The sequence below is a fragment of the Grampus griseus genome, assembly GCF_964374135.1.
Source record: "Grampus griseus genome assembly, chromosome: 9".
Classification (NCBI taxonomy): domain Eukaryota; kingdom Metazoa; phylum Chordata; class Mammalia; order Artiodactyla; family Delphinidae; genus Grampus; species Grampus griseus.
In genome coordinates, this window is record NC_139003.1 from 89,748,510 (window position 1) to 89,761,198 (window position 12,689).

Genomic DNA, 12,689 nt, shown 5'->3' on the forward strand with positions numbered 1-12,689 from the left:
ATAAAGTCCAAATATCCCAAAGTCAACATCAATTTACTAAAATGCTCAGCTCCTATAAACATCTGTTTCTGACCTAAAACTTATTGGAGGTAAGTTAATTGGGTCCATTCAACTCTTTTTTAATTGCTACTCATGTTTTGTGAATGTTAATAAATTTTTAGCTCTAATTTTGAAGAAGTACTATTATTTCATATTCTGCAGCTTTCATAAATCAGAAAGTTAGCTTGGAATATTATATATAATCTAAAACCAGTGGTACAATTATAATCTGCATTTTATACCAAAATAACCAGAAGCCTGCTATCATTCTTTTTTTCTAGCCTCTAATCACCATAGGCAGAGTGGTGTGATGGAGATTTACAGTCTGAAAACTTGATTCATTTCCTGGCTCTGCTACTTACCCAGGTTCCTCATTTGTAAAGTGATGATAATAACACTTGTTCTCTTTTCTTCATAATTTTTGTGGGAGGGTCAAATAAATAATGAATGTGACTACTGTTGACACACTGTAAAGTACAAAGTACCTGTAAGCTACTATTACAGGGTCCCTCTGGAATCTGAATATATCCTTTGTGTTTCCTTTACTATTTCAATGATCTCTTTCCTTCAGCCAAGTTATTTGCATTCAGTGTATGTAGCTTCACAAAGTCACTTCTAAGGTGTCATATTCATTAATAACAGATTAGCAATAATTAGCAATCGTTACCTTCCAGTTATCTTCTATTTGCAATCATCAGAAATCTAAAATGCTCACTCGATTATCACTCAGAAAAAATGGGACTGTAAAAAGCATGTAGGGGCTTCCCTGGTGGCACAGTGGTTAAGAATCTGCCTGCCAATGCAGGGGACACTGGTTCGCGCCCTGGTCCGAGAAGATCCCACATGCTGCGGAGCAACTAAGCCCGTGCGCCACAAGTACTGAAGCCCACACTCTAGAGCCCGCGAGCCACAACTACTGAGCCTGCGTGCGTAAAAGCCCGTGCTCCGCAACAAGAGAAGCCACCGCAATGAGAAGCCCGCACACTGCAAAGAAGATTAGCACCCGTTTGCTGCAGCTAGAGAAAGCCCAGGCGCAGCAACAAAGACCCAACACAGCCAAAAATAAAATAAATAAATCAATTAATTTTAAAAAAAGCGTGTAAAGTGCCTAGTACCTAATTTAGGTGCTAAATTAGGAACAGCAGTAATGCAGTTTGAACACTTACAATAGGCCAGGCACTTCAGGACATCACACATATTAACTCACTTAATCCTTACGAGAACCCTATGTAATAACCTATGCTATTTTTAGCCCCATTTTTACAGCCAAAGACATTAAGGCACAGAGTTTATTTGCCCAAGATGAGGAAGTGAGTCTGAAGTAAATCCTAGGCACTCTGCCTCTAGAAAGCATGAGTTTGCTTACTGGGCTACACTGCCTCTCTGTAGAGTGTAAAGACCTATAAATGTGAGTTACCCCTTTCCCCACCCACACACACTATGGAAGGAGGTCCATTGACATTTAAAGTATATTTACTAAGTAATGTCTCTAAGATTGTAACTCAGTGTCCTTACCTTTTATTTCAAAACCTTTCTGGCAAGATCCTCTTTAATTTTGTATCTACTTATCTATCTAGTTTGTGTCTCCCAAGATGTTTAAATAAAGCATAATCGGGCTTCCCTGGTGGCGCAGTGGTTGAGAGTCCACTTGCTGATGCAGGGGACAAGAGTTCGTGCCCTGGTCCGGGAAGGTCCCACATGCCGCGGAGCGGCTGGGCCCGTGAGCCATGGCCGCTGAGCCTGCGCGTCCGGAGCCTGTGCTCCGCAACGGGAAAGGCCACAGCAGTGAGAGGCCCGCGTACCGCAAAAAAAAAAAAAAAGCATAATCACTTGAAAGTTGCAGAGTGGAGAGAAACACTAGAAATAGTCTTTCAGCTTCAGCCTAATTTCTCCCATTTAAGTTAAAAGTGATATTTGTGATCCAAATATTACAAGTGGTAACACAATTTTATCTGATGATAAAAATATTTTTTGCTTAAAAATATATATTTGCTTTTTTTTTTTTTTTGCGGTACGCGGGCCTCTCACTGTTGTGGCCTCTCCCGTTGCAGAGCACAGGCTCCGGACACGCAGGCTCAGCGGCCATGGCTCACGGGCCCAGCCACTCCGCGGCATGTGGGATCTTCCCGGACCGGGGCACGAACCCATGTCCCCTGCATCAGCAGGCAGACCCTCAACCACTGCACCACCAGGGAAGCCCTATATATTTGCTTTTAATAGAATTTAGTTAGTTTTAAGTCAACAATGCAATGCATATACATGCTGATTCCTGGAATAATTCTCAAATACTCCTAAGCATGGGGAGGGAGGGAGGGTTTTTTTGTTTTTGTTTTTTTACAGGAATACCACCTTTCCTAGGGGTAAGCAAGTTGAAAGAAATTGATGCTATGGCCAGAGGGCAGAGAGAGGAAAGAGCACAAAACTGGATCTCCCTCCTCAATCCAATAAATGCAATGGAATACGTTTTCAAATTCCTTGTACAAGCTGCGCCTCCCATCCTTCTGCAGCGCTAAGAGTTGCTCTGGGCTTGTCTTGAATTTGATCTTCAGAGAGGACAGAGTGTGCCCATCTGGATTGCTCAAGCAGCGTGTGGCAGGTATTCCTTCAGTGTCTCCTTTGAACTGTTGGAACTTGGCTCCAGTAACCTCAAACAAAACATTACGTATTGTTTATAGTAATTTATGGCCAAGGAAATCTGGTTTCCCTCGGTTCCTTTTAAGGAGAGGAGCAAGTTTACTTTGCCTATTTTTCTGTTTTCACTATCTCACTTTTCTTGCGTGTGAGCCCCTTCTGGTTTGTGAGTTCTTCCGCACAGAGAAACTTTCTGATGTTAAGAACTGCACACCCTATGTCCTTTGTGACTCCCTCCTAGAAGGAGAGTAGTGAGCCCTCCTCCTGGGTGCATGATGGATGCCAGATACAGGGAGGGTTCTGAGCTCGATTCATGCATTTCAGCTTGAAGTCGTTCGTCACTACTGCTTACTCTCTAATTAGAGCTTGGAGATGCCATAATAAGAGAGACACTTACCCACTTTCCATCTCCCCAACCACGGCCACGTTAAACCTGTTTTTGAAGTCAAAGCCATATGACACAGCTGTTGCGATCACAGTCTGCAAAGTTGCAAATTGCCCAAGTTAGAAATGGGAGATGTAACTAAGAGTCTTGCTTTGAAAAAAAAAATACCATTGCCAAAAGCCACCCCTTGACTTATTGAATAAGAATCTCAGCTCAGGTTTGGCTACTTTTTGAAAAGTCCCGAGGCAATTCTAATGTGCCACCAAAGCTGAGAACCACAGCTCCATTCCAATGGGTCTCTCACTAGGATTCTCAGAGGTCTGCTCTCTGCCCCATCCTTGTCTTACATGGAAAGAATAAACCCCAAGTCATCAAAGCAAGTTATTAAATTCTGAATAAAGAGAAAACCATACTAAATATGATACCCAGAAACTGCAGAGAGGTCACCGGTCCCACTAAAGCCTCTTGATCTACAGACGGTGAAGGGCTTTAGACATAAAAACACAAGACTAACGAATTATGAAAGAAAGTCTTGGGACGATCAGTTACCATGATGAGTTCAATTGGAATGGGCACTGGAAGTTTGGCTTTGTAGCGCTGATTTATTTCTTTAACCACAAATACCACCAACAGGATAACCAAGGATGTCACAAGGTCTGCAATATTAGTCTTCTCTATTTGTGAGAATATGGAAGTTAGTACCTAGAGTATAAAAGTAAAAAACATCCAAGTGCTACATTAATGTGTAATTTGGATATAACACTTAATTAATTCCAAATAGATAAAAATAAACATAGACGTGAAACGACTGACAGATTGATAGCAATTCCTTGTTCTGCTTGTGTTAGCCACGAGTAATTGTAGAGACTAGCATGGAGATATGAGAAGGGTAAGTCAGCACAGCATCGTCACCACACTGGTTTAGGGATGCTCTTCGTCTAGTGTTGAATTTTCTTGCACGTTTTTCACATTTTTATAACTGGTCTCTTCTGCTCTTAGGTGTCGTTGCCGTCTTTTTTATTTCACAATCAACACTACTGCTCTGTCCAGGGAATAACCTTTGACCTCTGATAGTTTTTCTTAGCATGTATCCCCTTAATTCCTGCCTTTTTTGTTTTAATGTTCAGACCCCTCATATTTCTTCGTTGACTCTGTCTGTCACTTTTGGAAACTAGTTTCCTGGCTAGCTGTGCAGTTCTCTAAGCCAGTTGGGTGCCGTATCTGTGGGATCCAGACAGCTCAAGCAGGTCCAAACTGGATCCCAAATGGTTCCCAAAAGACTCCACTTCTGGAATAGCTCTGGATGGGAGTGAGAGAGGGCTGGTTCCAATTTGGAGGGAGTTTGTCTCTGATTCCCAAAGACTGTCTTGACAGAAGCACTAACAAGCCCAAAGTCAGTAAAAGGAAGGAAATAACAAAGATCAGAGTGGAAAGAAATGAAACACAGACTAAAAAGACAATAGAAAAGATCGATGGAACTAAAAGCTGGATTTTTGAAAAGATAAAAGAGACAAACCTGTAGCTAGCCTCAGAAAGGAACAAAGAATGAGGACAAAAATACATAAATTCAGAGGCACTAAGAATGCTCTCTGTTCTACAGAACATCCTTTAGAGGAGAGAAGAAAGAACCACTGTTCTATTTACATATTGGCCAATTTCCTTTTGTTTTATAAACAGGGATGCATAAGAGGCAGAACTTCAATTCTAAAAGAACAAGACCTGCTTTTTAGAAATAGGGAAGCACTTCCACTCAATCAGCACATTTCTTCCAAAATAAGATTTTGAGAAAGATTTTAAAACTTGGGACAAACTTTTAATAATGGGCATCGATGTTTTTTCTTTTTAAAAATACTGAAGACTCAAATCTAAGAGAAGTGGTAGTTAATTTCTGTTATTCACATCAGCTGATGTGGTATATGGTAGCTGTGGTAGATTTTCAGGGTTGTTCTCCTTGCCACTTTTTTTTTACTGTGAATACATTTCACAGCCCGTTGATTTCTTGGAAGTTATAGGTAAGTCCTGCAGCAAAGGCACGAAAGGAAAGTTCTCCTGGAAACATGATAGTGAATTTTGTGTATTTCCATATTTTTTAAGCAAAAGGAATACTTACTTTGAAAATTGAAAATGGATCAGCATGTGCTGGGACTGTCAGCTGAAGAATAAATTTGAGCTGGGAAACCAAAACGTGAACAGCGGCAGCTGTGGTGAAGCCACTGATTAAGGATTCGGACAGATAAATCACCACGAAGCCCAGCTGCAGAACCCCCATGAGCAACTGCAAAGAGAGAGAGCAGAGCCTTTGTTAGTGTAGATTCAGAGAACACCTCGGCAGACTGAAGGATCAGCTACTGTAATGATGCAAAATGTGGAGGTCAGCCTCCACCCCTGTGTCTTGAAGAAGCAAGTGTTGTTGCCTCCTGGAAAACCTCCCATGCAAGGTACCACCCTCTGCTTCCCTCCCCCATCCCAACACCCCCCACCCCAAGGTGGAATGTTACATGGTGTTCAAATAGCACATCAGTCCAGTATACTCCCAAGAACTAACAGGTTTCTTCTCTTTCCTCTTTTGAAGGTGCGGTATCTTTAGGAGACTCACCCATAAACCTTTCATAGCAGAATCTTATCTAGCATTAGCCCTCATAAATTTTCCCAGGGAATTTTCAGTTACCCTTTACAGCTGCTGTCGCATGCATGGGTGAACATCCATTCAGATTCCCTCAAACAAGTTGCTTGATTTTTGTTAGGAAATACGTAACTGCTCATGACATCAAAAGTGCTTGATTTTAAATGAGGGCAAAAGTGGTTCATTCCCCCAAAGCTTCAGGATTTTGCAAGAAAGTAAATGGATAGATGCTTGGCCTACCTCTCCACTCCTGACCCCGGAATGCAAACTGAGCTGTGAGTTTGCAAATGCACTAGGATCAGAGATGCACTCGGACTCCATTGTTGAACTGACCCCATTGTTGGTCAAGAAGACCCACCACTTACGTCTTGGTTTGAATTGACTCTTTTTTTCTTTAAGGAATGGTCTTAACTAATAATATCATTAGCCATAAACTTAGGCAACATCTTGAGGAGTCTGACATTTTCACTATCTAACATCTTGAGGATAGGGACATTTTCATAATCCAGGCATGGTGACAGGGGTGTGGCTTGGGAGTGAGGCTTTAAACCCTTCCATAATCCTTTTCAGCTTTCTCCAAATCTTTGACATGGACAATTCAAAGCACTAAGCGCCCATCCCTTCGAAATAGACTGTAGTCAATGAGGAATTAGAAAGAAAAAAGTGCCCAAGCTGCCAGTTTCTCTATTGCATAGAGTTCTGTTTAGTGAATATATAAATTCCCAGGTATATTATTGAATTCAGCATTTCACCTGTCACCACATGTGCCTCCCCACTCTTATTTTTTCCTTCTCTCTAGACCCATGTTCAATCATCTTTGCAAAGTAGACCTGCCCTTTCACTTCTGGCTGTGGTAGGTGACTCTTAAATTATTTCCAATGGGCTATTGAAGGAGGCATGTAAACTAACAGGAAGAGTCGGGAGGGGTGGCAGGAAGGAGAGAAACCACAAAGATGTGTACCAGTCAGGACACATAAATTGGGGAGCGTAGATTCTGTGACAGAGTACTCACCTGGATGATTCCAGAAAGAATTGTGACCGTTGCAGCCACCATCACCTTATGATCATCTAGTGATGACTCATTAGCCACTGAGCTATTAGTGACTGTCGGATCAGCTGTATCGGCTATTGGGGTTAATCTCACAACTACTGCTCCCACCATCATACTGAGAACTGGAAATGGACCTAATAAAAGAGAGGGCGAGTTGTAGTCATTATGTCTCCCTATAGCACAGTTGTCTTTCAGCCATAATGTAGCATATGAAGAGACTGCTGTCTGGAGTTCTGGTCTACTTCCCCAAGCCCCAGTCCTAATTCTTACAAGAAACTATGACTCCTCTCCTGGATTCTGCACAATTTGGAATTGATACAATGCGTGGCTAATGGCATTCATAAAGAAAAGCAATGTAAGGATCAGTTAGCCCAGGAGTTCACTTACCCACTGATATGTGTCTAGAAGTGCCCAAGAAAAAGTAGATTATGACTGGGAAAAAGGCTGCATACAACCCATAGCTTGGGGGGATGGTGACCAGCAGAGCAAATGCTAAACCTGTAAATACACAAGCATCAGTGTCCTTATTTCATGCAAAGGGATCATAGAAGTTTTCATTAGGCTCTTCAAGTATTTAAGATTGTACCTTAAAAATTATTTTATTAACTCAAATGTATCAACGATGTAAATGTAAGAGCTAAAGCTATAAAACTCTCAGAAGAAAACTTAGGTGTAAACCTTCGTGACCTTGGATCAGGCATGGGTTTCTTAGAAGTGACACCTATAGCATAAGCAACCAAATTAAAAACAGATAAACAGGGCCCCATCAAAATGTAAAAATGTGTTCTTCAAAGGATACTATCAAAAAAGTGAAATGACAACCTACAGAAAGGGAGAAATGATTTGCAAATCGTATCTTGGATAAGGGTCTATTATCCAGAATTATATAATTAACTTTTGCAATTCAACAATAAAAAGACACATAACCTAATTTTAAAATGTGCAAAAGATTTACACAGACATTTCTCCAAAGATGTACAAATGGTCAGTAAGGACATGAAAAGATGCTCAACGTCATTAATCATTGGGAGAATGCAAATCAAAACCACAAAGAGAGTCCATTTCATGTTCACTAGGATAGCTAAAATAACAAAGGCAGACAATAACAAGCGTTCACAAGGATGTGGAGAAATTTGAACCCTCACCATTGCTAGTGGGTTATTATATGACACAGCAATTACACTCCTAGGTATATACCCAAGAGAAATGAAACATGTTCACACAAAAACTTGTGTACAAGTGTTCATAATAGTATTATTCATAAAAGCCACAGCATGGAAACAACCCAAATGTCCATCAGCTCATGAATGGACAAAATGTGGTATATCTATACAGCAGAATATTATTCATCCATAAAACGGAATGAAGTACCTGTACATCATGGATGAAACTTGCAAACGTTATGCTAAGTGAAAGAAATCAGACACAAAAGACGACATATTCTGTGACTCTGTTTGCATGAAATGCTCAGAATAGGTAAATCCATTGAGACAGAAAGTTGTTGCCGAGGGATGGATGGAGAGGGGATGGGAAGTGATTGCAAGAGATTTTGGGGGATGGTTGTAGTGAAAATGTCTTGCAGTTAGTGGTGATAGTTGCACAACCTCGTGAATACACAAAAAACACTGAATTGTGCACATTAAAAGAGTGAATTTGGGCTTCCCTGGTGGCGCAGTGGTTGAGAGTCCGCCTGCCGATGCAGGGGACGCAGGTTCGTGCCCCGGTCTGGCCAGATCCCACATGCCGGGCAGTGGCGGGGCCCGTGAGCCATGGCCGCTGAACCTGCGCGTCCGCAGCCTGTGCTCCGCAACGGGAGAGGCCACAACAGTGAGAGGCCCGCGTACCGCAAAAAAAAAAAAAAAAAAAAAGGTGAATTTTATGATACATGAATTATATCTCAAAAAAAAAAAAAGTTACCTTGCAGTACAGCCACCAGCCCTGTGCTGATTCCAGAAACAATGTCACTGAGGAGCCATTCCTTTATGCGGTACGCTGGCAACCAAGATGCTATGGGGAACAAAGAGAGGGCAATTCTCTTGGCCTTTTGTGCAGAACAGCTGAAAACATTGAAAGCCACCGTTCAGTTATTAATATCCAATTTTAAGTTTAGTACCTATTGTACATGGAAAATTGGTAAAGATAATATTATCATTTCACTAACTTTCTCACTAACATTCACCTCCTTACCCATATCAACTGCCCCCAAAGGATTGACCACCACCAAAGGATTTTTTGTTTTAAGAAAAATGTTGCTTTTCTTTAGCCACAATAGAAATTATCTGTCATCCTCAGCTTGACTTTACAACACTTTGATGGAGAATTTTCCTCTGTCCTCATCTATCAGTTCTCTGGTATGGAGAGATTGTGTGGAGAGCCAAGATTGATGTTCAATTTCAGAGACTACTTTTCTAGCCCTGGCAGGAAGTGGGAGGTTTGGAAACCAAAGATAAAAAGACTTTGGAGAGGGGGGAAAATATTTGAAAAGAGAAACATTTTAAATCTTTAATAAGTAGCCAATTATAAATATCTGTTTGAAAAAAAAAAAACAACTTTGGAGACTGTGGGCTAATAGCCGAAAGAAGAGCTTGGAAGCTTAAAAATTTCAGAGAAAGTGCTTCATTTACTCCTAATGCCAGTACCTTAAAAAAATATCTTACCGGAACCACGTTTTGAGATGATCCAGAAGTGTCTTATGATGTCTGTGTTTCTTCTTATGTTCTTTGTCAAAAGCCTTTGTGGAATACACTGGCCTGGCCACGACGTACTGATTCCCGATGGGTTCAATCATTGTGCTTTCTCTGACCGTTGTGGTAAGTGGAAGACCTTTGGAACTATGTGGCAAACCCTTCTTGCCTTTAGCAGGTTAAAAATGCCTGAAACCAAACAGAGCTTGCTTCTTAAATAACTCGGAGATAATGTGATGCAATTTACAGATGAGTGAGCTCTGAACTGAATGTTACCACCTTTTGAGATCAAAAGAGGCTGGATTAAGGGACCTAGATTGTATTTTGCGACTGTGATAATCGCTTTTTACTGCAAGAAGCTGGACACAGCTCCTCTGGGTAAGTAAACAAGGGCTTTGATTGATTTATTTTTAAAAGATTGCCAAAAAGCAATAGAAATTGACTCAGTTTACTAACCAGTGAGTGCATTTTTGACTTGTAAAGCGAGATCTCAAGAAAGGAATTTATTTAAAAAAATTTTTTTTCAGCAATGTTTCCAAAGTTATGGCACTGGAGGTACTGGGACAGGTTAGATTTAAAGTCTATTCATTGCCCCTAACTCTAGTCAAGGCTGTTCCATTTGACCCATCAGAATTTTTGTAATACATTATAAAATGTTTTTAATTTGTGAAATTCAAGGATATTGCCCATTTAAGGTATTTTCTTATTATTTCTGGGAATTAAATAGAGTTTTATCATTTGTAGTTGAGGAAACTACTCAATTTACTTAACCTTTTTGAGCTTCATTTGTATACTTGGAATAATAATACTCGTTACAAGGGGATGATGAAAATTAAATGAGAATGTTTTCACAGCATCTAGCATTGCTTCAAAGCACCTAGCACATGACAAGCATTCACTAAATGGTAGTTCTTATTCTAACTATTTGCATTTTCTGCACAAGATTGTTAATTCCTTGGTTCTTATCTCAATCCTTTTTACTACAGTTAAAAGATCAGTTTTGCAAAAGTTTTTTTATGCACATTATCCATTTAGCCCTCACAATTCTTTGAGGCAATTACTATTATTATTCTTGTCATCTTCTTACAAATGAGAAGACAATAAATAGCACATAAAAGTCTCCATAAAAATCTAAGAATCTTTTCCTCAGGTCATACAGCTAGTACACTGTCAAAAATACAACTTCTGTTTTCAGACTTTGCTGTTTCTTCTACAACGCGCAGCTTCTCTTTTGTCCAGTGTGAACAGAATTGAAGAACCTTCCAACTAACTGTTAGCATTTTGCCCACTAATCTTGGTTCTGTATCATAGTTATTAATTGAATTATCTCAAACTAGATTGTACCTTGTTACATGGTGCTTTTCCATAGCTCAAGGGATTTTTAGCATGTTTGCAGAGCTCAAGTTATAACCAGGAATCAGATGCTGGCCTCAATTTCTGACCCCACCTGATCTCTCTTTGGCACCCATTTCTTTCCCCACCCCATTCCCTAGCTCCCTCCAACGTCCTTTCTACTGACCTTCTCTGACCACAGTGTGGTGTTTCTGCCCCAGCCTCTGGCTTGACCTCCAGCATTTGAGACCCCGTGAACCTTGTTATGACTGTGAGGCCGCCTTTGCTATTCTTTCTGAGCCTCCTCCAACCCCAAGCTGCTTGTCCTCCTTGCTTCTCATTTCTATTCCCACTCCCACCTCTCCACACTCAATTCCAGGTGTTATATCCCACTAACTATATAGTACTTTCCATTATCAAAAGAACTTGTACGTGAAGGTGGGGCTTGGCTTACTCATTGCTGTGCATAGCAAGGATTTTTGTCCTTGTTTGCCAACTACCAACCATATGGTTGGGACGTTTACACGAGATCTATCCCACGTTAGTGACTCTTGACACCTTAGGTCTCTTGCAAAGGCTGTCTTCAAGAAGAGCTTTAATCCTTGAGGTATGCAACCTAGCCAACGTTATTATTATTATTAGGCCGTGCTGAGCAGCTTGCGGGATCTTATTTCCCCAGCCAGGGATTGAACCCTGGCCCCCATATCAGTGGAAGCATGGAGTCCTAACCACTGGACCGACAGGGAATTCCCCAACCTAGCCAATTTAGGATGAAGATGACTCGGGTACTGTGCATTCTATTTCTGGCAGATGCTGCCATGGACAGAAAAAAAAAAAAGATGCTGCTATTTTGTTACTTTACTCATATTTTCATCAAGTTGTTCAGGGAAACTCATTAGTTCTCTTCCTTAAGAAAAATCCTGAAAGTGCTTTTTTTTCTTCCTTTTCTGCTGCACATTTTCTCTCTGCTAAGTCACAGTCTAATTTTTTTGGCCAGTGACAATGATGGCAGATATAACTATATCTCTATGAAGCTTCCTTCCCTGAGGATGACCATGCCCTGGCTCTTCAGTGGATCAAAGGCCTGAGCCCTGGCCATCCTGCCACAGCCTGGGAAATGCCACCACCTCATGCCCAAGCGCTGACTACAAGGGGAGTGCTCGAGGGCCGGCGTCAGGGTGGCTTAAGAAATCTTTTCAGAATTTAGAATGAGAGAGCTTGAGGGCCACCATTCCAATCTCGTGGTTTTCCCCTAGCTGCCATCACTTCTCCCAAAAGCTACTGCCTCATATTCCACATGTAACCAGGGACTTCCCTGGCGGCCCAGTAGTTAAGACTCCATGCTTCCAAAGCAGAGGGAACTTAAGATCCCACGTGCCATGTGGCACAGCAAAAAAAAAAAAAGCTTTTAAGAAAAAATATTCCACATGTAACCAACCATCTGAGCCACTAAATCAACCACCCCAATGGTGCCTCTGCTGAGAAAAGCTCCAGATACTCATAAATTAATGTCATTCTCCAGTTCATCATTTCTGGGATTCTTGAGAATGACCTACTTTAGTTAGGAATTCAAACATGATTTTTCTTAACTTAAAAAAAAAAAAAACCTGAACATGTTACCTTTTCCCCAGAAATTCTTGGAAAACGTTTTCTTGGTTCCTAGAATGAATTCCACTTTCAAATATTACACCCTCATTAATGTACACCTTTTCATGTTCTGTTTTATCTTCATGCCTCAAATTTTTCTCTGGGTTTCTTAGGGCATCAGTGGCTTTTGGGGGATTGAAATTCATTCTCAGGCACTTTTCCTCCTAATAATTTTTGAACTTTAAGCTTTGTTTGTGTACATTTCCAGTCTTGCTTCCTTTCCTATGATGTGTTCTTTTAAATGTTTTGGCCTTTATTACATATAAATTACATACATAGACACATGCACATACATAC

At 40.8% G+C, this 12,689-nt stretch overlaps 1 protein-coding gene across 1 annotated transcript in view; it reads right to left on the reverse strand.

Annotated features, from left to right (window-relative positions):
* SLC26A3 (solute carrier family 26 member 3) overlaps positions 1-9,517 on the reverse strand; it is a gene marked incomplete at both ends in the record, with an annotated part of 31,864 nt that extends 22,347 nt beyond the window's left edge. Inside the window, 7 exons of the mRNA XM_082661716.1 lie at positions 3,068-3,150; positions 3,605-3,757; positions 5,166-5,330; positions 6,691-6,863; positions 7,117-7,227; positions 8,647-8,786; positions 9,387-9,517. Coding sequence (XP_082517842.1) covers positions 3,068-3,150; positions 3,605-3,757; positions 5,166-5,330; positions 6,691-6,863; positions 7,117-7,227; positions 8,647-8,786; positions 9,387-9,517 — 956 coding nt within the window. The remainder of the gene's footprint in view (positions 1-3,067; positions 3,151-3,604; positions 3,758-5,165; positions 5,331-6,690; positions 6,864-7,116; positions 7,228-8,646; positions 8,787-9,386) is intronic.
* Positions 9,518-12,689: the final 3,172 nt, after the last annotated feature.